The 25,627-nt window shown below is 56.3% G+C and overlaps 1 protein-coding gene across 1 annotated transcript; it reads left to right on the top strand.

The window, feature by feature from the left end:
• The first annotated feature begins 12,053 nt into the window (after nt 1–12,053).
• On the top strand, nt 12,054–25,438 carry KCNN4 (potassium calcium-activated channel subfamily N member 4). The gene is made up of 9 exons (XM_008158381.3): nt 12,054–12,611; nt 16,144–16,239; nt 17,506–17,918; nt 20,390–20,525; nt 21,899–22,009; nt 22,636–22,754; nt 23,163–23,232; nt 24,386–24,547; nt 24,961–25,438. The coding sequence occupies exons 1-8, from the start codon at nt 12,453–12,455 to the stop codon at nt 24,542–24,544; spliced, it is 1,263 nt and encodes a 420-aa protein (XP_008156603.1). The 5' UTR covers nt 12,054–12,452; the 3' UTR covers nt 24,545–24,547; nt 24,961–25,438.
• Nucleotides 25,439–25,627: the final 189 nt, after the last annotated feature.

Here is a 25,627-nt window from a genome sequence, read left to right as displayed (position 1 = left end):
ACCTTTCTGCCTTCCCATGCTGTCCAGAGGCCTGGAGCGGCCAGGGGTGGTGCAGAACGACTGCGTCGTCGCCATGGTGACTCTCGGCGCCTGCATATGCAAATTAACCCACCATATTTGTTGGGTTAATTTGCATACTCACTCCTGATTGGCTGGTGGGCGTTGAAGGTATGGTCAATTTGCATCTTTCTCTTTTATTAGTGTAGATATACTATTTATCCTATCTAATAAGAGGGAATATGCTAATTGACCCTTGTGCCATCACAAAAGATGGTGGCACCCACAGCCAATAAGGAGGGGATATGCTAATTGACTGTCACGCCCTCAAATATGGTGGTGCCCACAGCCACAAGATGGCAGTGCCCAGTTCCCTCAGCCCCACTGGTGCGGCAGGCAGGCCCAGCCGCTCCACGCGCCTGCCTCCGAAGTCCCCCAGTCCCCCCGCCACCCAGGGCTGGCCCGAGGAACAGGCAAGCCTCGGATGTTGGCTGCCTAGCTGCCCAGGGCCGCCTGAGGCTCAGGTAACCAGGGCTGGCTGAGGCTTGCGCTGCCGGCAGTGGCAGCAGCAGAGATGTGATGGGGTGTCGCCTTCCCCTGATCGCTGGGTTGCCTCCCACCCCTGAGGGCTCCCAGACTGTGAGAGGGGGCAGGCTGAGCTGAGGGACCCCCCTGCTCCAGTGCATGAATTTTCATGCACTGGGCCTCTAGTATATGATAATTACATATAACTTTTTTAGAAACATCGATGAGAGAGAAACATAAGCTGCCTCCTGCACACCCACTACCGGGGATGTGCCCGCATCCATTGTACATGCCCTTGCCTGGAATCGAACCTGGGACCTTTCAGTCCGCAGGCCGACGCTCTATCCATGAGCCAAACCGGTTTCGGCACATATAACTTTTTCATCAAGAAATAAAACACATACAGTAAATGCATAAAGTGCAATGTTTCTGTGTGTATACATCTGAGTAACCTCCACCCAGATCAAGATACGGGACATTTTCTGCCCCCACCTCCAAAGCCTTCCTCCTAGCCCCTCCCTCCTAGCCCCTCCCAGGCACTTTCCTACCCCAGAGGTAGCCATTGCTCTGACGTCTGTCATAGGTGAAGTTTGCCCATTTTTGTATTTCATATCAATGGAGTCCAGCATGTCCTCCTGTGTACGTGCTTTACATTTTAAAAGGATTCCTATGGCAAGGACAGAAGCAGAAACTGACAAGTGGCTGCTGTACCAGTCCAGGCATGTGATGGAGGAGGCCACGGGGGTAGTGAGAGGGGTGGGAATGGGATAGATTTTTTGGTGGAGCTGACAGGACTTGATACGTTGGTGGAGGGGTGTGAGGGGAAGAAAAGATAAGACAACTCCAAGGTTCTGGCCTGAGGAACAGGCTAAACGGTGATGCTATTTAGCAAAGAGAAGAGCAGATGGAAAGGAGTGGGAAACAACAGGGGGGTGTTGGCCCTGGCCCGTGTGGCTCAGTGGGTTGAGCAACATCCCATGCACCAAGAGGTCACTGATTCAATTCCCCAGTCAGGCCACATGCCTGGGTTTCAGACTTGGTCCTCAGTAGCGGGTGTGCAGAAGGCAGCCAATCGATGTCTCTCTCAAAAATCAATAAAATAACATTTTCAATCAATAAAAACATAAAAAAACAGTGGGGTATTGGACATGTTGAATCTGATTCTGTTTAAACTAGGACCACTCTGGTTTGCACAGGATGTGGGTCCCAGACGTGGCCTTCCCGCCCCGCTGTGTAGCAGTGAGCCCATCTCCCCCTTGGTAGTTGGCATCAGTCACTCAGCGATGAGAGGAATCCTCTTCCTTGCCTGCTGGTTCAGTGGCGTGAGGAGCCCACAAGGGCCAGGTGGCAGTCCCACCTTCCAGTTCAGGGGAACCATCGTGTCCTCTGGTGGAAGCATTCCTCCCTGGGGACCAGGACCTCCAAGTCAGCAGCGCTCCAAGTCCTGGGGCTGGGAGGCAACAGTTCTGCATGTGGGCTTGGGAGGAAGCGTGACGGGAGCCCTGCCTCCCCCTGACACCCAGACCCATGTGTTCGGGTGACGGGGGGGTCAGCCCCTGGAGCCCGTGCAGCATCCTGTGAGACACAACCCCATCCTTGAGGGTATTGGCAACAACAACGGAGTCATTCATTGTTTTACCGGAGAAGCTCCTTCTGGGCGATGGGGTATGAGGAGAGACCAGGGAAACCTATGGCGGGAGCCCGCGGCCACACGTCATTCGCTTTGTAATGGGTTTCCTGGTAAGAGACACATGAGAACATGCTCAAAGTCACTAATTATCTGAGAGATGCAAATCAAAACAACAATGCGGTACCACCTCACACCTGTCAGAATGGCAATCATCAACAAATCAACAAACGACAAGTGTTGGCGAGGATGCGGAGAAAAAGGAACCCTCGTGCACTGCTGGTGGGAATGCAGACTGGTGCAGCCACTGTGGAGAACAGTATGGAGTTTCCTCAAAAAACTAAAAATGGAACTCCCATTTGACCCAGTAATCCCACTTCTAGGAATATATCCCAAGAAACCAGAAACACCCATCAGAAAAGATAATGCACCCCTATGTTCACAGCAGCACAATTCACCATCGCTAAGATTTGGAAACAGCCTAAATGCCCATCAGCAGATGAGTGGATTAAAAAAGCTGTGGTACATCTACACAATGGACTACTACGCTGCCATAAAAAAGAAGGAATTATTACCATTTGCAGCAGCGTGGATGGACCTGGAGAGCATTATGTTAAGTGAAATAAGCCAGGCAATGAAAGAAAAATACCACATGATCTCACTCATTTATGGAAAATAAGAACATTATAACCTGATGAGCAAAAAGATAGATACAGAGGCAGAGAAGCATTGACCAGACTGTCAAATTACAGTGGGAAGGCTGGGGAGTGTTGGGGAGGGGGGAGAGAGATCAACCAAAGGACTTGTATGCATGCATATAAGCGTAACCAATGGACACAGACACTGGGGGTGGGGGGTGAGGTCATGTGCTGGGAGGATAGGGGAGGCCGGGGGAAGGTTAATGGAGGGAAAAAAGGAGACATATGTACTACTATTGGTAATACTTTAAACAATAAAAAATAAAAATAAAAAAAATAACGCTGTGTGCAACAGAGTGGAGGAGAAGACACTGCAGTCCTGGGGAGGGAGCCCTTCACCCCCAAGCTTCCATTTACCCACAGCACCGCTTCAGACACGGGTCTCGGAAATGCAGCTGAAGGGAGTAGGGGACCAACATTACCAAACGTGAGTTTATCCACATCGGTGTCCAGCGTTCACCGAGACCCTCCTGTGTTCCTGGGCACCGGGCCACGGAGGTGAGTCCCAGTCTGACGGGAGAGGAAATCCTTGCTCTGACAGCCACAGGCCTACGGTGGAGGGATGTGCGGGGACAAGAGGGACTCGTGTTGGGGAAGGGACACATTGGGGCCGGGGACAGAGGGAGGAGAACCTGGTGACAGGTCTTCGCGCACGTCCTGTGGAAAGGAAAGGGAACGGCCTTCCAGGCAGAGGGACCAGCTCAGGCAAACAGAGAGGCAGAGGCAGAAGTGATCTCACTAGAGATTCAACAGGCACTTGTAATGCATTCTTCTGCGCTGGGTGATTGTGGAGAACCCCACCTGTGAGGAGTTCTGGGTCTGATGGGGACAGAGACTGGAGCCCAGGTGGACACAGCCCTGCGAGGGATCAGGCATAAACAGGAGGGTGCTTGTGCTAGAAGGTAGAGAAGAGACCTCAGCCTGGAGGGGTGGGGCATTGGGCCATCGGGGGTGACTTCCTGGAGGAGGAAGTGGGTTCTGGGTTCTGGGTCCTGAGGGATGAGTAGGAGGTTGCCAGGCTAACAGAGTGGAGAACAGCATTCCAGGCAGAGGGACCTGCCCATGACAAGGTCTCAGGGAACTTGGCTAAATGGCAGAGAGAGAGCAGGACAGGGCAGGGACAGGAAGAGACAGAGCTGCAGGAAGGGACCTCAGCAAACACGTATAACCTGTCCTTCTGAGCGGGGCGATGCCGGGACTCAGTGATGAGTCAGACCCAACGTTGCGTCCTGGTCTAGAAAGAGACCGTCACGAACCCGGAAACTCACGGCGGGCAAAGCATGAAGTACGAGGGCCTAAGGGAGCTCCAAAGAGGAAGACCGGGAACGGCTTCCGATGGGAATGGACCTCTGAAAAGACACCGAAATGACAAGTAGGAATCGCAAAGGAGCAGGAGCAAGGGCGTTCCCGGGAGGAAGGACCGTGCGCACCGAGGCGTGGTCGGTGTATCAAGTGTGAGAAAGGAAGCTGAGGATGCAGAGGATGGCAGGGCTCTGGGCTGAGGATAAAACTTCCTGACTTTTCCCCTGCCCCCCATGGGGGTCTCGGGCAGGGCATAGAGCAGGGGAGAGGCCTGCTCACAGCCAGGGGGTGGTAAGCTCCTCCTGCGGCCAGGCAGGGGACCGACCAGGGGGGTGAGGCTGGAGGCAGGGAGACCCACGAAAGGGTAGTGATGGGGTCTCCCATTCTTGGTCTCCAGGGTCAGGGGCCACGTAGCGTGGAAGGACTTGGGGGGAGAAGGAGGGACTGAGCACACAGAGTGTGCATGGCGGTGGGGAGGGGGAGGGCGGGGGCCGCGGGTTAGGAGGAGTAAAGCTCCTTGTGAGCGAGGACGGTGGTTTCCTCTGGAAATTGGGAAGGGTTCGTGGTCAGGAAGGTTCCATACAAGGCGTGGTCTGTGTATAAAGCGGTAATATTCTCCCTGGATGTGTGATAACTTCATGGGGGTTCATTATATAATTATTTGCCCAAAATGTACCTCGATATTTTACGCACTTTCTGCATGAATGGTATGTCTCATACATACAAAAAAAAAAATGCCAGAAGCAAAGTCAAGGCTAGAGGCCAGGTCTCTGGGCTCCCGTGTGGCTCCTTCATCTTTGGGGATAGAGGTCGGATTCCTGGCCCCCCGGCTCGTCCGTTGGGAGAGGATGCCAGAGACCCTGCTGCGCGTGGCAATGCCCCGTACACAGGCAGACCTGCATCGAGGTGTACACTCCAGATCTGGGAACGCAACAAGGCGTGAGTCCACCTCCACAGGAAGAAACAAACCTAAAAATACAACATGTAATTAAGTGATATCATGTCTGGGATTTGCGTTAAAATGGCAGCGGAAGTGAGGAAGCGGGTGGGGGCCTAGATGGAATGCAATTACCCACGTGTTGGTACTTGTTAAAGGGGCGCACGGAGGTTTACTGTACGCTTCTGTCCGCTTGTGGATGGTGAAAGGTTTCCGTAGTGAAAAGGACAGACAGACAGAACGAACACCTGCTGAGCAGTGACCCAGGCACCCCCTCCTTTCAGGATTCCGGTGTCTGCCTTCTCTGGGTGATTCAGATGGCATGTACTGGGATCATACAGCGTCTTGCCCCTTCCCCAAGATTCCTCGGCTCTCCCAGCTTAAGGAAGTGGGAGCCCAGGTCAGCACCAAGGACAGATCCGTAGCATTGGGTCTCAGAACCTCAGACAGCAACTCAATTAATAGGGGCAGAAAGGGCAGGGAACCGAGGGAATGAGGTCCTCCCACCTGCAGGACAGAGTGGAACAGGGTGAGAGGGTCGAGTAGAAGGGGAGCCAGTTAGTGCCACTGAACGAGAGCATTTCTTCACCAAACATTCATTAAGCCTCTCCGAGGTGCAGGCACTGTTCTGAACGCTGGGAGGCAGGGTCCCTGTCCTAACCAACTAGAAAAATGAGCCTGCCCTGACAGGTTTGGCTCGGTGGATGGAGCGTCGGCCTGCGGACTGAAGGGTCCCAGGTTCGATTCCGGTCAAGGGCATGTACCTTGGTTGCGGGCACATCCCAGTAGTGGGTGTGCAGGAGGCAGCAGATCGATGTTTCTCTCTCATCGATGTTTCTAACTCTCTATCCCTCTCCCTTCCTCTCTGTAAAGAATCAATAAAATATATATTTAAAAAAAAAGAAAAATGAGCCAACAGGACCGTTTAGATGGCCCAAAGTGCCGTGCTAAAGGAAAAAATGAAACAGGACACAGGACGATTTATGGTGCCAGCGGGGACCGTTGTTGAAGAGGTGATCAAGGATGAGACAATATTGAGCAGAGATCTGGATGAAGTGTGTGTGTGGTGGGGGAGAGGGGGAGGGTGTCCATGAGGAGATTGGAGGTAAAAAGCGCTCAGACAGAGTGAAAAGCAGGCGACAAGCCCCCGAGGCAGGAAATAGCTTGGCACATTTTAGGATCAGCAAGAAGCTCAAAGTCCTGGAGCAAAATAAACAGAGGGGACAGTGGTTGCTGGGGTTTGGGCACCCCTGGAGTAGACACACAGCGAGAAAACGGGAGAGATGAGAAAGCATGAAAAACAAGCAGTGGTTGAAAGAGTCGAGAAAGACTCCGAGGCAAAAAGGTAGAAGCAGCCCGGCCGGCGTGGCTCAGTGGTTGAGCGTCAAGCTATGAACCAGGAGGTCACAGTCAGGGCACATGCCCGGGTTGCAGGCTCCATCCCCAGTGTGGAGTGTGCAGGAGGCAGCTGATCAATGATTCTCTCTCATCATTGATGTTTCTATCTCTCTCTACCGCTCCCTTCCTCTCTGAAATATATATAAATATAAATATATATATATGTATATATATATATATATATATATATATATTTAAAAAGATAGATGCAAATGATACTAGCTGCAATTCATAAAGGCAGTTTTTATGATCTAGTCCATTACCTATTCATATATAGGGTTTCCCAAAAAATGTATATGCACACTTTGAATAATTATAAAGGCAGTGTTTATTAAAATACATTTTATTTTCAAAATTGAGCTATCAGCTGTTGAAGTGTATATACATTTTTTTGGGGGGGGGGCTCCCTGTATATACATATTCATATGTATACTTTTATTATGGAAAACTTCAAACATAAAAGTGAACAGAAGAACATAACATGTATTGTTATTGTGTAACCAGCCACCCCAAAATTCAGTGTCTTAACATAAAAAAGTGCTTTTTCTCATTATTTCTCATGATGCTGAGGGTTAAAGGGCACGTTTGCTGGTCTCTCTAGAAGTCACTCATGCAGCTGCATTTAGTTGGGGCTGGACTGGGGCTTCTGGCCAGGTGCCTCGATTCTTCTCTGCATGGCCTCTCCAGGCGACTAGCTTGGGCTTCCTCACAGCATGGCAGTCTTAGAGTTCTAAGAGAACAACAGCAGCAGCATTGCGTTCTCTTAAGAACTGGACCTGGAACCAGCCAGCATCATTTCTGCCACATCCTATGGTTGAGAGCAAGTCACAAGCCAGCCAGATTGAAGGAGAAAGGACACAGAGCCTATCACTTAGTGAGAGAAGCCACACGCCAGAACAGAGAGGGGAGGCAATGTACCACGAGTGCCCGACATATGCCAGGGTTCCGGATAGTCCATCTCACCTAATCCTCAAGCAACCCTGTGACGTTGGTATGATCATCCCCATTTTAGAGGTCTCGTAGGACACCCAGCTAGGAATAGCAGAGCTTCACATGCACTCAGGCTTGTGGCCGGTATGGCTGTTAGTTGAGTGTCATTCCTTGCACCTAAAGGTTGCCGGTTCGATTCCAGATTGGGGCACATGCCCAGGTTGTGGGCTCAGCCCCTGGTTGGGGTGCATGTGGGAGGCAGCCGATCAATGTTTCTCTCTCATTGATGTTTTTCGCACTCTCTCTTCATCTCTCTCTCTCTCTCTCTCTCTCTTCTCTCTCTCCCCCTCTCCCTTCCTTTCTCTCTAAAGTCAATAAAAACATATTTTAAAAAATAAAGAAATAAACCAGGATATATATGCATTATATCCCACAGAAAAAGAAAGTCAGTGACCATGTCAAGCAAGGCTTGAACCAAGGTCTCTAGATTCCCAGTTTGACATATGTATAATTATATATTAATACATAATTACATATAATTAATACATGATTATATATAATTAATACATAGTTATATATTAATACATAATTATGATATCTAATTTAACATAGTAATAGACATCATTGTTAATTGGTGGGGAACAAAAAGATACAAAGAAGAGCCCTAACCGGTTTGGCTCAGTGGATAGAGCGTTGGCCTGTGGACTGAAAGGTCCCAGGTTCGATTACCGGTCAAGGGCATGTACCTTGGTTGCAGGCACATCCCCAGTACGAGGTGTGCAGGAGGCAGCTGATCAATGCTTCTAACTCTCTATCCCTCTCCCTTCTTTTCTGTAAAAAATCAATAATATATATATATTTTAAAAGATACAAAGACTAAAATAAACAAAAACAGAGGGAAATAAAAAAGGAGAAAGGAAAAGGACCAGCCAATGGAGACAAAACAGAAACTGAGAAGCAAGGCCAGTGAGGTACACAGAGAAAAAGAAGCAAATACAGAACCAGAGTGAGAGCCAGAGCAAGAGAGCGAGATTGACAAAACCACCAGACTTCCTTCAGCTTGGAGGCTCTGTGAGGGCGGGGGTTTTGTCTGTTTTATTATTACTATACCCTCAATGCTTAGAGCAGTACCTGCACTCAGTAGGTGCTCAGTGTTATGCTGACAGGAAACTGGGCTAGACAAGCAGAGTTCCTGCAGTTCCCCCAAACCACCACTAGGTGGCAGTAGCCCGATGCCCTGAAGCCACCCACTGCCTTAATCCAAAAGACTGCCTGCCCTGGAGGATTTGCAGCCACAGGCCTGACTTTCAGGATATCTTAACACCCCCGTCCCCCCCTCCCGCTCAGCCCCGCCTTTCCCTGCACCAGCCCTGGGCGACGAGTGACCTTTCCGCCTGAGACACCCTCTTCTTCACTCCCTGAGCAGTTAAACAACCCTTTGTCCTTAGCCCCTTCCGGCTGGGCCCCAAGGCACTGGATCTGTTCCAGACCCGGAGATGGGGCTGGGAGGAAGGTGGGGCAGCTGGGACGCGGCCAGCAAAAAGTTCCAGGGACTTTGGAATCAGTTATTCTGGCTTTTCTGAAGGAGTCTGGGCCCCCAGACCCCTCCTTTCTCAGACTCAGGAGTCTGGGCCCCAGAGTCCACACCCCCCAGTCCACTCCTCTCCTTAAAGTCCCCGTAGTAGCTCTCAGTCCCCTCCTAGGGGCCAGCCCAGGCTCAGAGGCCCTCTGGTGCTCCTTACTTCCTCTCATTTACAGAGACCCCTCCTCCCCTCCACCCCCTCCAGGACTGAGACCAAAGCTGAGTCACAGGAAGCTCTGGGGCCCTGAGTCACCCCCACCGCCCAGCTCAGCCCCTCCCTGGACTGGAGGGAGCCGGCTCAAGCCATGTGTCCTACACACTGACCCCCACAGCCTGGAACTTCAAGTTGGAGGCAGGTGTCCTTCCCACTGTGTCCCCATTGCTGCCCACCTGGCATCTCCCATCTCCCATGCCCAGGCTTTGCTCCTTTTGTCTCTCACTCGTGGTCTCCTTGAAGACAAAATCTCTCTGCAACAACTTCATGTCCTGATTCTGGTTTCTGCTGTCTCTTTACCTCTGGGTCTCTTCTCTCTCCATCTCTGCTTTGTTTTTAATTAATTCTCCCTACTCTCCTCCTGTCCTCCTTCTCAATCCCTCTCTCTCTCTCTCTCTCTCTCTCTCTCTCTCTCACACACACACACACACACACACACACACACACACACATCTGGCTGCACCACTGAGGTCTCTCCCTCTGTGTCAGTTTCCCTAGTGCCTGCCCTGAGGCACAGCTGTGGAGGGGCTGGTGCTGGAGGTCTCTGTCCGTGGCTCTGACTCTCTCGGGCAGTCTCTGTGCCTCTGGTCCTCGGCCCCTGAGTGGGGTGGGGTGGAACTGGAAAAGACCGGGAGAGAGACAGAGCTACGGACATGGACAGAGGGAGACCTAGAGTCAGCAAGAGACAGAGACAGAGACAGAAAAGAGCAGAGACAGAGATGGAAACAGGCAAACACAGAGACACAGACATCGATAAGCACAGAGCGGGACACGGAGGCAGAGAGACAGTGGCAGGGAGCGAGAATCAAGAAAAACAGAGAGGGACACGAGAACGAAGACAGAGACAGAGGTGCTCAGAGACACACAGAGACACAGAGCTGAGGGAGGCAGGGATGGAGAGATAAAGAGCAGAGAGAGAAGTGGAACAAACGGGCAGAGAGAGTCAGGAACACTTCGGGAGTCAGAGACAAGAGAGGTAGAAAGAGACCAAGGCATCAAAGGAGAGAAAAACAGAGCCTGGGAAAGACAGGAGGCAGAGGTTTCTAGAGCTGGAGAGACTAGGAGAGGAGCTGGAGGGGAGGCCCTGAGAACCAGGAGGGGAGAGGCACACAGGGACCCGTGCCAGGTCCAAGGGCGGCAGGTGCCAGGGGCACAGCTCAGCCCCAGGAGTGCCCAGCAGCAGCAGTTTCTCCGAGCAGACACGCGTGTGGCGTCTGAGTGTGCCCGGGTCTGTCTCGCCCGGTGAAAAGCCACGTGTGCCCTAGGGCAGGGCTCCCGGCACGGGCTGTGTGTTTGTCACTGGGAGTGTCTGTGTGTGCGGTTTGGTGTCTCTGGGTGTGTCTGTGTGGGTTGTGTTAGTGTGTTGCCAGGCACGTCGGTGCGTGTCTCATTTCCCTGTGGCTGGCGGGCCCATGTTTCTGCATGACGTAGGACACGAAAGAGGAGAGGGGTTATGTCTCCGTGTCCCCCCCCAGCGTGGTGTCCCTGGGGCCAGCGGTGTGTCGGGAGAGCAGGGTGTGACGCCGTGCAAGGTGAGCGTGTCCCCGTGTTGCTGGAGGAGGCTTTCGGTTTGTGCCTCCCGCCTGTGGTCACACCCTGCGCGGTGTGCGCCGTTCCGTGTGTCCGTGTGTGGTGTGTCTCTCTCTGGGTGCTGTGCTGGTATGTGTAAGGCTGTGTGTCACTCAGTGAGGTGACCGTTTGCATTATGTGGAGGTGCATGTCCTCGTCGGGGGCCTCTCCTTTCCCTGCCAGCGGTGGCCTGGGTGCCCACGCCCAGAGGGTGTTGTGCTGTGAGGTTGTGTATGGCATGGTGCCCCAGGGTGTCCTCTGGTGGGGTGTGGGGTGTCGTTGCGGGCCTATCAGCTGTGTCCGTGGGTCCCACCTGCTGAGTCGTGTGACACGTGGTGTTTGCCAAAGGTGGCGTGGGGCAGTGCGGTGTCGACGTGGTTAGTGTCGCGGTGTGTTTGCGTGTCTCCCTGTGCGTGCTGCCTTTGTGTGGTCGTGCGTGGGGGGGCCTGCGGAGTGCAGGGCCCTGTGCGGCTGCTGTGCACGGTGCTTGGAGGTGCTTGTCAGAGGCGGTGGTGCTTGTTTTCCTCTGGCCACGTTGCATTTGGGCACTGGGGTGCATGTAGCCTGTGCCCCCTTCCCAGGGGCACGATCCTGGGTTGCGTCCTCTGTGATGTCTTGCTTTGGGCCCGTGCTGTTAGGGACTCTGTGTGTCGCCGTGCAGCGTAGGTCTCTGCCTGCGTCCATTCGCACGGCTCTCTGATTGGCACGTGAAGGCGGCGGGGGGAGCACACTGTGTGTGCTGTGAACCAGCCTCTGGGCACCCGTGTGAGTTGCCATGTGCATGACATGTGTCCGTGTGCATTTTCCCATGTGCTGGGTGATGGGGACTGCCATGGGGTGTCCCTAAGTGTGGTGTGTCTGCACGTGTTGGATATCATTCCCCAGGCATGGAATGCTTGGGACTCTGAGTGTGCACTGCTGACATCGATATGTGTGTGTGTGGCATTCGGGCACCGCTGTGTCAATACAATCTGTGTGTTTGCAGAACACTTGCTATATGTTGTGCTTGTGTGGCTATGTGTGTGCATCCGATATGTGGTGTCTGGGTGTGGCTGTGAGTGTCAGGCAATGTTGTGCCCGTGTGTAGACAATATTTGGGTGGCTGTGTGTGCCACGGGCGCTGCCTGCCTCCTCGCTGAGTGCCGGAGTGTGTCACCCCACGTATGTGGTGTCTGGGTGTGGCTGTGGGCTTCAGAGCTTGTTGGGAGTTGTGAGTCACTTGGTGTAGGTTGTGTTGGGTGGCCGTGTGTGTTCGGATCTGTCTAGGAGCATGCTGGGTGTGCTGGTGTCACATGGGGCCTGGGCGTGGCTAGATGGAGGTGTGTGTTCACAGGGCAGACCGTTGAGTGTGACCGTTGTGTCAGTGTGTCTTCATCCACGAGGATGCACGATTCTTCCTTGCTCTGCCCCAAGACACACTCCAGCCCCTCCTTAGTCTGAGAAGCGGGGTTGGGGAGCCTCCCCTCTGCCCAAGGGCCTCCCGGCCCCTCCCTGCCCTGCCCAGCAGACACCACCCCCAGAGGGCACCGGCTCTCTGTGCCTCAAAGCGAGAGCCCCAGAGCAACTGAGCGGAGCAGGCTGAGGACCTGCTAGCCACGGTGGCTGCCCTTTGTGTGCTGCGAGGTGGGGGACCCTGGGCAGGAAGCTGGCTGAGTCCCAAGACCCAGGGGGCCATGGGCGGGGAGCTGGTGCCTGGCCTGGGAGCCCTTCGGCGGCGAAAGCGCCTGCTGGAGCAGGAGAAGTGGCTGGCCTGCTGGGCACTGACACTGGCGGGAATTGGCATCGGGCTCATGGTGCTTCACGCAGAGATGCTGTGGTTCGGAGGGTGCACGGTGAGTGGAACTCATCCTGGGCCACTGGAGGCTGGGGGCTGAGACTCCCTGGTCAGAGGGAGGAGGGGCTGGGGGCTGGGACTCCTGGGTCAGAGGGGTCAGAGGGAGGAGGGGCTGGGGGCTGAGACTCCCTGGTCAGAGGTAGGAGGGACCTGGGGGCTGGGACTCCTAGGTCAGAGGGGTCAGAGGGAGGAGGAGCTGGGGGCCTGGACTCTGGGTCAGAGGGAGGAGGGGCTGGGGGCCTGGACTCCTGGGTCAGAGGGAGGAGGGGCTGGGGGCTGGGACTCTGGGTCAGAGGGAGGAGGGGCTGGGGGCTGGGACTCTGGGTCAGTGGGAGGAGGGGCTGGGGGCCTGGACTCTGGGTCTGAGGGCAGTGGGGACTGGGGGCTGGAGTTTGGGATTTAGGGAGGCAAACGCTGGGGTTCCTCTCTGCAGAGTGAAGGGACAAGGGGTCTCAGTGTCTCAGTCTTTGAAGGTATTGCAATTAGACACTGGAGGTCCAGGACGCCTGGAGTCAGGGGGGAGGGGGCTGATCAGATACTTAAGTCCCCCAAGAGCAGATTAGGGGAACGGTAACCCTTGGTTTGGTGAAGGGAGGGTGAGGAGAGAAACTAACTTCTTCCAATAGGCGGGTGGCTCCTTGGTCCTTATCTAACCCGAAAGTTTACCCAGAACCTCAGCACTAAGGGTAGAGGCCAGAAGAAACTGGCTGGGGTGGGGGTGGGAAATGGTCACACACACACACACACACACACACACACACACACACACGCACACCCTGACCCTTCTATATCCTTAAGAAGCCCAACTTCCTCAGAATCTATATGCTGTTTAATCTGGGAACTAGTGGAGAAGTAGGTTTATAGTAGCCTGGACTCCTGGTCCCAGGGGAGGAGGGCCCGGGCTCCCGGTCTGAAGGAGGAGGCCTGGAGCATCTTTTGGGGAAGGATCGGACTGAGGATAGCGAATGGAAAGGGAAAGGACAGGCGGGGCCCCGACAAGTCTGAGCAGGCTCCGGGCACATCCCAGCCCTGGTCGGCGGGGCCGCGATGGGGCACCGGGAGGACACGGGTCGGAATTAGTGGCTTGAGGACAGAACAGAATTGCTCAACAGGAAAGGAGGGGTTGGAGACCAGTCTGGGTTAAGGGCTGTGGAATCGGGCTGGTCCGGGGGGCACTGATTGGAGGAGGCTACGTGAGGGATGGAGGCTCAAGCTTGGGATTTGGGGGTGAGGGAGGCAGGCAGCTCTCTAGTGACCAGGAGCCCCATGGAGGGTCAGGACAGACTGGTTTCCTCGGCCAGGAGGCCAAGAAGAGGGCAGCGGGCACTGAGGGGGTGGGGCAGCTGAAGCCCATGCCAACAGGAAGCATGGCCGAGCCTACCCACCGCTCCCGCTCCAGCACCCCGCCCAGCCGGGGATGTGAGGACATGGGAGCCCTGGCAGATATGAAGGGACAAGGGGGTCCCTCCTACCCCCTCCGTCCACCTTCTCTCTTCCATTTCTTCCTTTCCTTTTCCACCTGCCAGGCTCCTGCCTCGAGCAGTGAGGCTCTGCGGAACCTGCGAGGCTCTGAGCCTGTTTTTCCCAGCTGTAAGCTGGGTGAGGGGTGAAGTGCGTGGTCCTCGGGGGTCCCCCGCAGCCCCGTTTCCCTGGCTGCCTTCAGACCAGCCATGTCCCCTCCCCACCTCCGGCTCAATCTGATGAACCTATGGCACAGGGGACCCAGACACCTGCTCTCCAGGGGCGAGGGGCTGGAGGAGAGGCAGGTGCCCAGGTCCAGAAGTGGAGGGGAGCAAGACAGAGGCCCCAGAGCGGGGTGGGGGAGTGTCCGGGAACTGAGAGAGTAGACATGACCGTGGGAGAAGCCCACTGCAGTGTGGGGAGGGGGTTGCGTCTAGTTGGGCAGTGTTTGGGACAAACTAAAGAAAGAGACTGGGAAGGAGGTTCCAGAGAGGGATGAAGGGGTGGGGAGGGCTGTGGACAACAGCACCATTGTTCAGGCTGGGGTGGGGGGGCAGGCCCCCTGGAGCAGGAAACTGGCTCTCTTCCCCTGCACAGGGGGGGGGGCCTGCCCCCTCCAGGGGAGCTGGCAGCATCTTAGGAGAAACAGGTGTCTTAGGAGAAACAGGTGGGAGCCCAGGTGGTCTCATTCCCCTGACAACACCGCCCCCCCCCCCAGGCAGGGACACCTTCCCAGCCCCTCCTAGGGAATCTGGCTGTCCCAGTCCCCTCTCAGTCCTTCCCTGGATTCCTCCAAGGTGCTGCCACACCAAGAGGGAAAAGCCTTCTCCGTGGTTTCTGGGGCCCATGTGCTTCCGGCCAGATCTGCCCCGGGCTTAGAGCCAGGAGAGAGGGCGTCAGGTCAGGGAGAGGAGATTCAGGACACAGGATTGGGGGGGGGTCTTTCTCTGAGTCCCTCGGGGACTCAGCCCCCTGTCTGAGGGCAGGGGAGGGTGTCATTCATTCCTTGGGGATTGAGTGAAAGTTTCTAGGCTCCTTGAGAATTGGGGCATGGGGGTGGGACTTGAAGTTGCTTTCTAGGGCAAGACCAGCTGGGTGGGAAGGGAAGGGGAGGGGGCACTCTTTAGAGGCCAAATGTCTGCTTCTGGGTTTTGGGGGTGAGGGAGGCGGGCAGCTCTCTAGTGATTTGGGGGGGGGGCGGTGCAGGCACACCCCCACATGCACACAAACCACTGAGGAACACAGACCAACAGAGCCTCCTGGAACTGCCCCGTCTCCCTGGCACGCTCATGGATGCTGAGTTCCTGCCCCCAGGCCTCTGTCCACTCTGCCCCTTCCGGAGAGGAAGGGAGAAGGAGAGAAACATCAATGAGAATCTTTGATCGGCTGCCTCCTGCACGCCCCCTACTGGGGATCAAGCCCACAACCTGGGCATGTGCCCTGACCAGAAATTGAACCATGACCTCCTGGTTCCTAGGCCGAAGCTCAACCGCTGAGTGACCATGGCCAGGCTGAGGAACTATTTTTGATGGGGAAGTGGCCGGGAATTAAGAAGGAATGTGGCCGAAACCGGTTTGGCTCAGTGGATAGAGCGTCGGTCTGCGGACTGAGGGGTCCCAGGTTTGATTCCGGTCAAGGGCATGTACATTGGTTGCGGGCACATCCCCTGTAGGGGTTGTGCAGGAGGCAGCTGGTCGATGTTTCTCTCTCATCGATGTTTCTAGCTCTCTGTCCCTCTCCCTTCCTCTCTGTAAAAAATCAGTAAAATATATTTAAAAAAAAAAAAAGAAGGAATGTGAATTTCAAGTTCTCCCCTAAGGATGTGGGTCCGAGGAGAAGAGCGGAGGAGGAGGCGCCCGGCCAGGGCTGTCCGGTTGGGAAGGATGGGGACCAGAGATGGTTTTGAGACTTCCCAGAACTGAGATGTCGGGAGGCACTGGGTGGTGGCTTGTGGGGAAGGGAGTCTAGGGAACTGGGAATGGAGAAGAGAAGGCTGTTTGGGAGGAAGGTAGAGGAGGCTGTCGGGGAGAGACCTGGGATCTCACCCCTTTCTCTCTCTCTCCCAACAGTGGGCGTTCTACCTGTTCCTGGTTAAATGCACCATCAGCATCTCCACCTTCCTGCTCCTCTGCTTCATCGTGGCCTTTCATGCCAAAGAGGTCCAGGTAGGGTGGGCCCCGCCCCAACCCCTTCCTTTTGCCGCCAGCCCCCACCACGCCCTGTCGGCTCACACTTTCCATCCTCCTCCTCCTCCTCCTCCTCCTGGGCTGAGTAATGAGGTTCCTCTGCCCTGAGATGCGGCCACACCCTCACCCACTGGGATGGGATGAACCGTGGACAGACCAACAGGGCCTCCTGGAGTAGCCCCATCCCTTACTCCACCTGCAGCCCCGTCTCCCCCGCACACTCACACATGCTGAGTTCCTGCCCCCGGGCCTCTGTCCACTCTGCCCCCAGGCAGCCTCACGCCAGGCCCAGCCTCCCAGATCTCTGCCCTCCATCCCTGAGTCCCCACCTATTCCAACCCCAAGCAACCTGAGACCCCGGGGGTGTGCCCACGGCCCTGCCCCGCTCCTGCGCTCCCCTCTGTGCCAGTGTCCTCCTGACTCAGGAGCCCTTCCCACCCATCTCTCCCTCCAGCGTCATGTCTCTCCACCCCTGGCCCCCTCAGATGCACCCCCACACCCCAGATCCTGTTCCCTCCTCCCTTCCCCCATGTAAGATGGGGTTATTGGTCATGTGCCGTAATGGCCCTTGCCGGGCTGGTATGTAAGAGGTGCTTGGTGAAAAGTACACATTATCGCTAACCGCAGTCGTTTGAGCAGTGAAGTGTCCTGAGCTTGTAGCCTGGCTGTGCCACGGCCGACCTGAGGGACCTGGGCCTCAGCTCCCACATCTATAAAATGGGGGTGAGAACACTTTCAACCCCGTGTGTTGGGAGCACTCGCTGAGTCACAACATGTAAGCGGGGCCCCGCACATCCAAAATGCCCCCTCGGTGTCAGCTGTGGTCACGGCTCACGGTTTGCGGGCCACGCTCACTATACACATACACGTCCCAGAAACAGGAGGAGGAGGTGGCTCCATGGATGTGGAGGGTAAGCTCCAGGAAGGCAGGAGTTTCTGTCTTTTGTTCCCATCAATTCACAGAACAATCTCAGGCACCTGGGAGGCCCCACCAAGTGTCCCTGGCCTAACGGAACGTTCTGGAAGTGGGCTGAACGAGGAGGGAGGGGAGAAGGGGGAGAAATGGCCTCCTCCAGTGCTGCCCTGATCCTCGCCCACCCTCCGCAGCCCACGCCCCTGCGCTATCTGCCTGCTTCCCTGGCCCGGCGGGCGTGGCCCCCTTATCTCCAGGCGCAGGCTGGCCTCCGGCCGCCTGACCTTCATGTGACCCCCCCTCTCCTTCCCCCGTTCGTACCCTCCCCGCAGCTGTTCATGACGGACAACAGCCTCCGGGACTGGCGCGTGGCGCTAACGGGGCGGCAGGCGGCGCAGATCGTGGTGGAGCTGGCGGTGTGCGGGCTGCACCCGGCGCCGGTGCGGGGCCCGCCGTGCCCGCTGCCCAGCGCGACGCAGCCCTGGCCGGGCTTCCTGAGCCAGGGGGAGGCGCTGCTGTCGCTGGCCATGCTGCTGCGCCTCTACCTGGTGCCCCGCGCCGTGCTCCTGCGCAGCGGCGTCCTGCTCAACGCGTCCTACCGCAGCATCGGCGCCCTCAACCAGGTCCGCTTCCGCCACTGGTTCGTGGCCAAGCTCTACATGAACACGCACCCCGGCCGCCTGCTGCTCTGCCTCACGCTGGGCCTCTGGCTCACCACCGCCTGGGTGCTGTCGGTGGCCGAGAGGTGAGGGTGCTGGGTGCTGGGTGCTGGGGGGTGCGGGGTGGTACCAGGAGCCTCGGCAGAAGCCGCTTACAGCAGCAGCGCCGGGTCGGCGGGCGGTGCAGGTTGGGTCCCTGGGGGCCCAGCGGTGGAGAAGGCTATTGTCCACATGTGTCCAGGCCGGCCCCAGCCCTTCCTCCACCTGCGGCCTCCATCTCCCCAGGCACACACAGACCCTAGGAAGCCCTTCCCTTCCTGCTTCCCAACCTCTCCTGCCTCAGGTTCCAGGCATCTGCTCCGGCTCAAAGCCGGGGAGCTGGGGCCTGGCCAAGCACTGCGCCTGCCCTGGAGGAGCTAGCACAGATGCACTGTAGGTGCCCACCACGATGCCCACGTGGGGTTATTTGGGGGCCGCTCTGGAAGAGAATTCCCTAAGGGAACTGGTACCCGATTCCAGGCTGCCTGCTGGACATCCTGCGACCTGATGCTGGGCCTGTGCCCTTTCAGGATCTCAGTCTGTCTTTCTCCCCCCGACCCCCCTTGGTGTCTCTCTCTCTGAAAGATGAAACAGAGGGCCGGAGACCATGGGATACCAGGATACAGGCTTTATTGGAGATCACCCTGCCGGCCGCCTTCCAGAGGGAAAAGAGAGGGCGAGGCAGGGTGAACACGCCTTTTGAGGGGAGGAAAGGAGAGGACGGGGCTTAGGGCACTCAGCACACGCTGATTGGTGGTTTCATGTAAGGCACATGGTTAGGGGCCTAGGGACTTAGGAATCGGGGGCTTAGGGTATTTGGCAGGTGCTGATTGGTGGTTCAATGTACAGTCCATATAAGGTGTTCAGGAATGTCCGGCTGCAGGTGGAGTTTACATCATACTCCGTCCATCAGTTGGGGGAAGGGAGGATCTATCATTTCTCTCTCTCTCTCTCTCTCTCACTCTCTCTCTCTCTCTCTCACACACACACACACACACACACACACACACACACAAAGAAATTGGGGGTAACCTTAGCCCATGGTTCTCAAAGTGTGGTTCCGGGCCAGCAGCATCACCTGAGAACCTGTTGCAAACCCAAATTCTCAGGCCCCACCCAGACCAACCGAATTTAAAACTCTCTGACAGGCGGGGCCAAGTCAGTTTGTCTTAACAAGTGACTGTGATGCCCACTCAAGTCTGAGAGCCTCTGGTTTAAAGCTCACCTGGCAAAGGATTCTTGAGGGGAGGTGGCGAGTGAGAGACCTGGCTTTAGATCTCTCCTTTCTGAGCGTGTTTTCTCATCTGTAAAATGGGCCCATTTTACAAATTCCACCATCTTCAAAGTCTCCCTGGCAATTCTCACCTTTTGTCGTTTTAAACTTCATCTTGCAGGACCTCACCTCAGTTTCCCCAGTTGGGGAATCGGTCGTGATCAGGGTCAATGAATGGTCCTCCCACCATGTTTCTTACCTGAAAAACGGGACGATGGGGAGGGGGTCACATTTCTAACTCCTAAGGCAGAGGTCCTCCAGCGTGGCTGTACTTTGGGGTGAGGAGGGTGGGCTTATTTACAGCACAGACTCAGCCCCCACTTCTAGACGCTCCTTTCGTGGGTCTGACCCTGATGCAGGAGGGGTCTGTGGGCCAGAGCTGGCCAAGTCCTGGTTTTCGATCCCTTCCGTGGCTGGACCGAAATGTCCCCTTCTATGAAGTGAGCGGGAAATGCAGAGTCCCACCAAGACTTTGCAGAGTCCCACCCACCTTTTTAGTCCCGAGAGGGCCACCTCTAGGCCAGACAGCGTCTTGTAGAAATGAGAAGAAAGGCTCCCCATTCCTCTGGGGGGGATGCAGCCCCCTGCCAGGGTCTGACAAGGGGACTTCGGGCTGGGTTTCTGCCCCCCTCAACCCCTCAACCACACACTCTGAATACAGCAGCCCTGGTAGCCTCACTGACACCGAGCAGGCTTTGGAATTGGCTGCACCCAGGTTCAAGTCTCCAATAAAGCCTGTATCCTGGTATCCCATGGTCTCTGGCCCACTGTTTCAGCTTTCAGAGAGAGAGAGAGAGAGAGACACCAAGGGTGGGGGGGCGGGGGGAGAAAGACAGACTGAGATCCTGAAAGGGCACAGGCCCAGCATCAGGTCGCAGGATGTCCAGCAGGCAGCCTGGAATCGGGTACCAGTTCCCTTAGGGAATTCTCTTCCAGAGCGGCCCCCAAATAACCCCACGTGGGCATCGTGGTGGGCACCTACAGTGCATCTGTGCTAGCTCCTCCAGGGCAGGCGCAGTGCTTGGCCAGGCCCCAGCGCCCGGGCTTTGAGCCGGAGCAGATGCCTCAGACCAGAGAGGCTGAGCGTCCAGCCCAGCTCACACAGCAGCGAGGAGGCCAGGCAGGCTCTCCAAAGCCCAGAACTTACTGGCTTTTTTTTTTTTTTTTTCCTGGGTGCTTCTTGGGACTGTATTAGGAAGGAGGGACCCTGGAGCCATTTCAGATCTGACCCACCCTCCCCCACAGGCAGGCTGTTAATGCCACCGGACACCTCTCCGACACTCTGTGGCTGATCCCCATCACATTCCTGACCATCGGCTATGGGGACGTGGTGCCGGGCACCATGTGGGGCAAGATTGTTTGCCTCTGCACCGGAGTCATGGTGAGTACAGCCGCCTCAGGGACCCTCCCCTGTTCCGCACTGGTCACCCCCTGGCTCCAGGAAGCCACGGAGCCAACACAGCCAGTCAGGGCCACCCTCCGGAAACTTGGGCGTCTGGACCCCCACAGCCCCAGTCCCTCACTGGGACACAGACCCCCACCCCCATTTATTTCCTTATAAAACACAGGAATCCATCCCCCAAACCCTTGCTCTCTCTGAAACCTAAGATCCCAGCCCTCATCCTCCTCAGGAACACAAGGCCCCTCACTTCCCAGCTCCATTTCCTTCCAGAATCCAGGAATCTCCCCTGAGCCCCCGTCAAGGCTCCGCATCCTGCCCCACCCGCTGGCCCCCTAGTCATCTAGGACTCAGGCACCGTTTCCCAGCTCTGGGAGAGGAGTCCAAGCTCCCAGCCTCCATCGAGGCTACAGAGTCTAATCATGAAGAGTATGCCTTGGGGACCCAGGCTCCCTGGGGCCAAATCCTGCTCCTGCCACTTCCTAGCTAGAAGCAAGCCGTGTACCTCCCAGGCCTCGGTTTCCTCATCTATGAAATAGGGTACTTATACCAGTGAACTCCTCGGTTCCTGAGGAGATTAAATGAATTGAAACATGTAAAGGATCTCAAACGGTGCCCAGCACATAGGAGGTGCTCGGGAAAGGGGGGGCTGTTATAATGGTCCCAGGCATCTGCCACCCACCCCAGCGCCAGTGCCTTCAAGGATGGGGCAGAGGCTCTCCAGCCCCATGATGCCTCCTCCCAGAGTCAACCTCCTCCTGAATCCAGCCATTCTCTCTTTCCCCTTCATAGAGCCAGGCATCCAGTTCCCCCCATGCAACCCTTATCCCTCCCCCCCCCCATTCCCCCAGGATCCAGCACCCAATGCCTTGGCCTTCAAGAGACCTCCCCAAGAGACCAGCTCCCCTTACCCTCAGGCACTCAAGCTGCCAGTCCCCAGCCCTGATGTGGTCCCAGGAAGGACATGTTGAATCCCCAGGGAGGAGGGTGAGGGACCCCCTTGGTGACCTGATGGCCAACTGGGTGTGAGCAGCAGGAAGGAATGGTTCACGCAGGAGCCTGAGGTCTGCCCCTTGCCCAGCCCAGCCCTCCTCTCCTCCTCCATTCATACCCTCAACCAAAGAGAGTATTTTGATGGTGTAAATACACACAGGAGTTCATCCCAGACCCGTGATTTCTAATCCTCGCTCCCCGCTTGGAGCTGTTTGCCTGTCTGTCAGTTAGGGGTGGTCGTGCCTGCCTTCTGTGGCTGTTGGGGGGGGGTGGGCGGGAGGGGGTGCCAAGAAGAGCTGGTGGAACAGGGCTGGCCTACAGAGCCCCACAGCCCTGTGTCACGGTGCCTGCTGTGCCCACAGGGCGTCTGCTGCACAGCCCTGCTGGTGGCGGTGGTGGCTCGGAAGCTGGAGTTCAATAAGGCAGAGAAGCATGTGCACAACTTCATGATGGACATCCAGTATGCCAAAGAGGTGAGGGCGGGCCTACGCGGGAGTCCCAACCCCAGCCCCTCCTCTCTCAGACCCAGGAGCCTAGGCCCCTGGCCCCTCTTCCCTCAGACCCAGGCCCCCAGCCCCTCCTCCCTCAGACCCAGGCCCCCAGCCCCTCCTCCCTCAGACCCAGGCCCCCAGCCCCTCCTCCCTCAGACCCAGGCCCCCAGCCCCTCTTCCCTCAGACCCAGGCCCCCTCCTCTCTCAGACCCAGGCCCCCAGGCCCCTCCTCCCTCAGACCCAGGAGCCCAGGCTCCCAGCCCCTCCTCCCTCAGACCCAGGAGTCCAGGCCCCCAGGCCCCCAGCCCCCTCCTCCCTCAGACCCAGGAGTCCAGGTTCCCAGCCCCTCCTCCCTCAGACCCAGGCCCCCAGGCCCCCAGCCCCTCCTCCCTCAGACCCAGGCCCCCAGCCCCTCCTCCCTCAGACCCAGGAGTCCAGGTTCCCAGCCCCTCCTCCCTCAGACCCAGGCCCCCAGCCCCTCCTCCCTCAGACCCAGGAGTCCAGGCCCCCAGCCCCTCCTCCCTCAGACCCAGGAGCCCAGGCTCCCAGCCCCCTCTTCCCAGAGCCAAGGGGTCTGTCTGCACTGACACTGTGCCACCCTCCCCCAGATGAAGGAGTCGGCTGCCCGAGTGCTCCAAGAGGCCTGGATGTTCTACAAACATACACGCAGGAAGGACTCTGGAGCTGCCCGCAGGCACCAGCGCAGGCTGCTGGCTGCTATCAACACGTGAGGGCTGCTGTGTGTGTATGCGTGCGTGTGTGCCCACACCCATGTGCACCCACATGAGGGGAGGGGATCGGTGTACGTGTGTGTGTGTGTGTGTGTGTGTGTGTGTGTGTGTACAACCACATGCACCATGTGTGACTGAACAGATATCGGCCTGGCCCTCTTGGTGACTCTGTGAGTCTGTGGTGGCTGATTTTGCATATCTCGGGGTGTCTGTGGACCTGCATACATGGGTCTCTCCCAGGGAGGTGGACTCATGGGTGCAGCCCCCCACTTCAGCTCTCTAGCAGCTTTTCCTCTTTGTACTGTATATACGTGGGTCTCTCCTCCCCTCATCCCTCCCTTGCATTAGGGCCACAACTGGGGACCAGGCTTATGGGAAAACTGAACCCCTCCTTCTTCCCACAGGTTCCGCCAAGTGCGGCTGAAACACCGAAAGCTCCGGGAACAAGTGAACTCCATGGTGGACATCTCCAAGGTACCCGGATCCTGTGGGAGCGGAGAGGGAGGCTGGGGCCGCGGGCAGGGAAAGCTGGCCCTGGGGTAGGGAACACTGGCCAGGGCCTGGCACACACAGGCACTCAATAAAGGTTTGTGGCTGGATGAATGAATGATGCAATACCGAGTTTCTAAAAGTCATGTATGATACAGGGAGATCCCTTTTAAACTTAAAAAAAAAAAAAAATGGCACAAAGGACTCCAGTGTTTGGTTTTCAATTATTTTTACTGTCAACTTACTTACATGTGAACGGATATAAAATTCCTTCAAATTCTGACTCTTACACAACAATAAAACCAAAGCAAATTTACAAACCAAGCCCAAGCACACACGGCAAAACCAATAAAACGCCAACGCACGACACTGGCATGGGGAAGGTGGCTGTCTCGGTGAAACTCAATCTCTGCTGCTCCTGTGAAGAGGGGGCCCAGGACCAGGGGGGGCCTCACCTGCCTGGACAAGCCACTCAGCTCGCCACCTCAGGGTGGGGCCATCACACCCCTTGGCTGCACTCACAGCGTCCTTTGCTTATCCGGTGGCCTTTGCTTTTCCTCATTAGTCCGTGACAGTTCAAACAGTGGTCCTCGGCACCCCAGCCATGGTAAACACAGCCACGGATACAGGCCTCTGCGCTGCAGGGCTCAGTGAGGAGGTGGTGGCCTAGATCTGCCCGAACTGACGGGCGATAATTTCCCAAGATTATCTTGCCATACAACACAGAAGTAAAGACTTCTCATAGAAAGCTCACGTGCCCTCACGGGTGAAGCTGTGAATCCTGGTTTGAGAAGGCAGGGGAAGGGCTAGGTGGGTTTTGAAGGCAGGCGTTCGTCAGTCCCACAAGTATTAGTACCTACAACATCCTAGGCCCTATTGTAGGGGCTGCTTTGGGCCTGTCAATGAACCGCTCCAGGCCAGTTTCCTCAGCCGTAAATATGGGGACGGGATTCTCACTCCCCATGACTTTCAGGATTTTGCCAAGTAGCGGGGGTGTGGTAGAGGTCAGTACTTTGTACCGTTATAATTGAGGATAAACCTGGAGGGCCTGTAACTAAATGTTGGTTCCACTGCCTTACTCCACCGGACAGGGAGGCTGTACCTCAGTCCTGATACCTCCATCCCTCTCTCTGCCCAGATGCACATGATCCTGTGTGACCTGCAGCTGGGTCTGAGCAGCTCACATCAGGCCCTGGAAAAGCGAATTGACACACTGGCAGGGAAGCTGGACACCCTGACGGAGCTGCTTAGCACGGCCCTGAAGCAGCTTCCAGAACCCAGCCAGGAGGCCACATAGCTGGTAAGGAGCTGGGACGTGGGCAGGAAGGCATTCCGGAGGAAAGGTGTCTGGTCTGCACCCCATATGGTGAAGGGGGCAGGGGGTGGCCCGAGACAACACTGGCTGTGTTGGGAAGAAAGGACTCCAAGTTTGGGACTGGATGGCAGGGGCGGAAGGAGACATTTCTCCCCTGTGCTGACCCTCAATACCCTCCCCTTTATTGCTAGGAATCTGTCTGTCCCTCTCTTTGCCTGTCCCTGGGCACGCTCTCTGGCTCTGTCCAAATGCCGGCTGCTCCTACTCTCTTGGTGCTGGGCACACCCACCCTCTCATTTCCTCCTCTGCCCACTGGTTTCTGTCTGTCTCCACTTCCATGTCCCCGCTCCGGCTCCTCCTCTGGTGTCTGCTCCATCCATCTCCCTGTGTCTCCCCAGGACCCATGGAGGAAGAACCCGGCTACTTTACCCAGGATTGGGGTCAAGGACATTCTCTCTTCTACTCCTGACCCAGCCCTATGACTAAAACACCTCAAATGCAAGGAATCAAGGGGCCCCACCTTGGGGTGGGTTGACTCACTGAAGCTGCTGGAGGGGCACTGGCTGAAGGAGGGAGGCCATGGCCCATCCCGGAGGCCCCAAATGGGAAAATGGTCACCACTACCCCACATACCCTCAACCAAAACATCCTCACTGTGCTGCTACCGACGACCCCCAGCTTCTGCAGAAGTGGAGGTGCCTGGGGGCTGAGACCGCTGGGGCCCAGAGTTCGGGATCCTGGGGTGCCTCAGTTACCGCTGGTCGGCAGAGCTGAAGGAGCCAGGCCTGAAGCTGGGACAAGGCAGGAGGTGGCGCCCCCTGGTGGGAGAGCAGGAGGACACTTTTTCTAGAGTCACAGAGAATATGGTGGGAGAGGAGGTGGAGGGGGTGAAGGGGTTCACCAGTCTCTGTTCTTACACTTTGTAATAAATTTTAAACAAAGACAGAAGTTGCTGTTTCTTTCTAAACATATCCACACTTCACACAGGCAGCTCAGCCAATGGAAGGCCCTTACCCTGCCCTGTCTGAACCTCAGTTTCCCCGTCTGTAAAAGAGGCCTTTCCTA

This window comes from Eptesicus fuscus, chromosome 21 (assembly GCF_027574615.1).
Source record: "Eptesicus fuscus isolate TK198812 chromosome 21, DD_ASM_mEF_20220401, whole genome shotgun sequence".
NCBI classification, from domain to species: domain Eukaryota; kingdom Metazoa; phylum Chordata; class Mammalia; order Chiroptera; family Vespertilionidae; genus Eptesicus; species Eptesicus fuscus.
Note: the sequence above shows the minus strand (reverse complement) of the source record. Positions and strands in the feature narration are given on the sequence as shown.

What these genes read in the sequence shown, in the direction of transcription:
- KCNN4 (XM_008158381.3), top strand. Translation starts at nt 12,453, where the DNA reads ATGGGCGGGGAGCTGGTGCCTGGCCTGGGAGCCCTTCGGCGGCGAAAG. An exon ending in TGTGGTTCGGAGGGTGCACG is followed by an intron (nt 12,612 to 16,143) that starts GTGAGTGGAACT and finishes CTCTCCCAACAG; the next exon opens with TGGGCGTTCTACCTGTTCCT. An exon ending in GTGCTGTCGGTGGCCGAGAG is followed by an intron (nt 17,919 to 20,389) that starts GTGAGGGTGCTG and finishes CCTCCCCCACAG; the next exon opens with GCAGGCTGTTAATGCCACCG.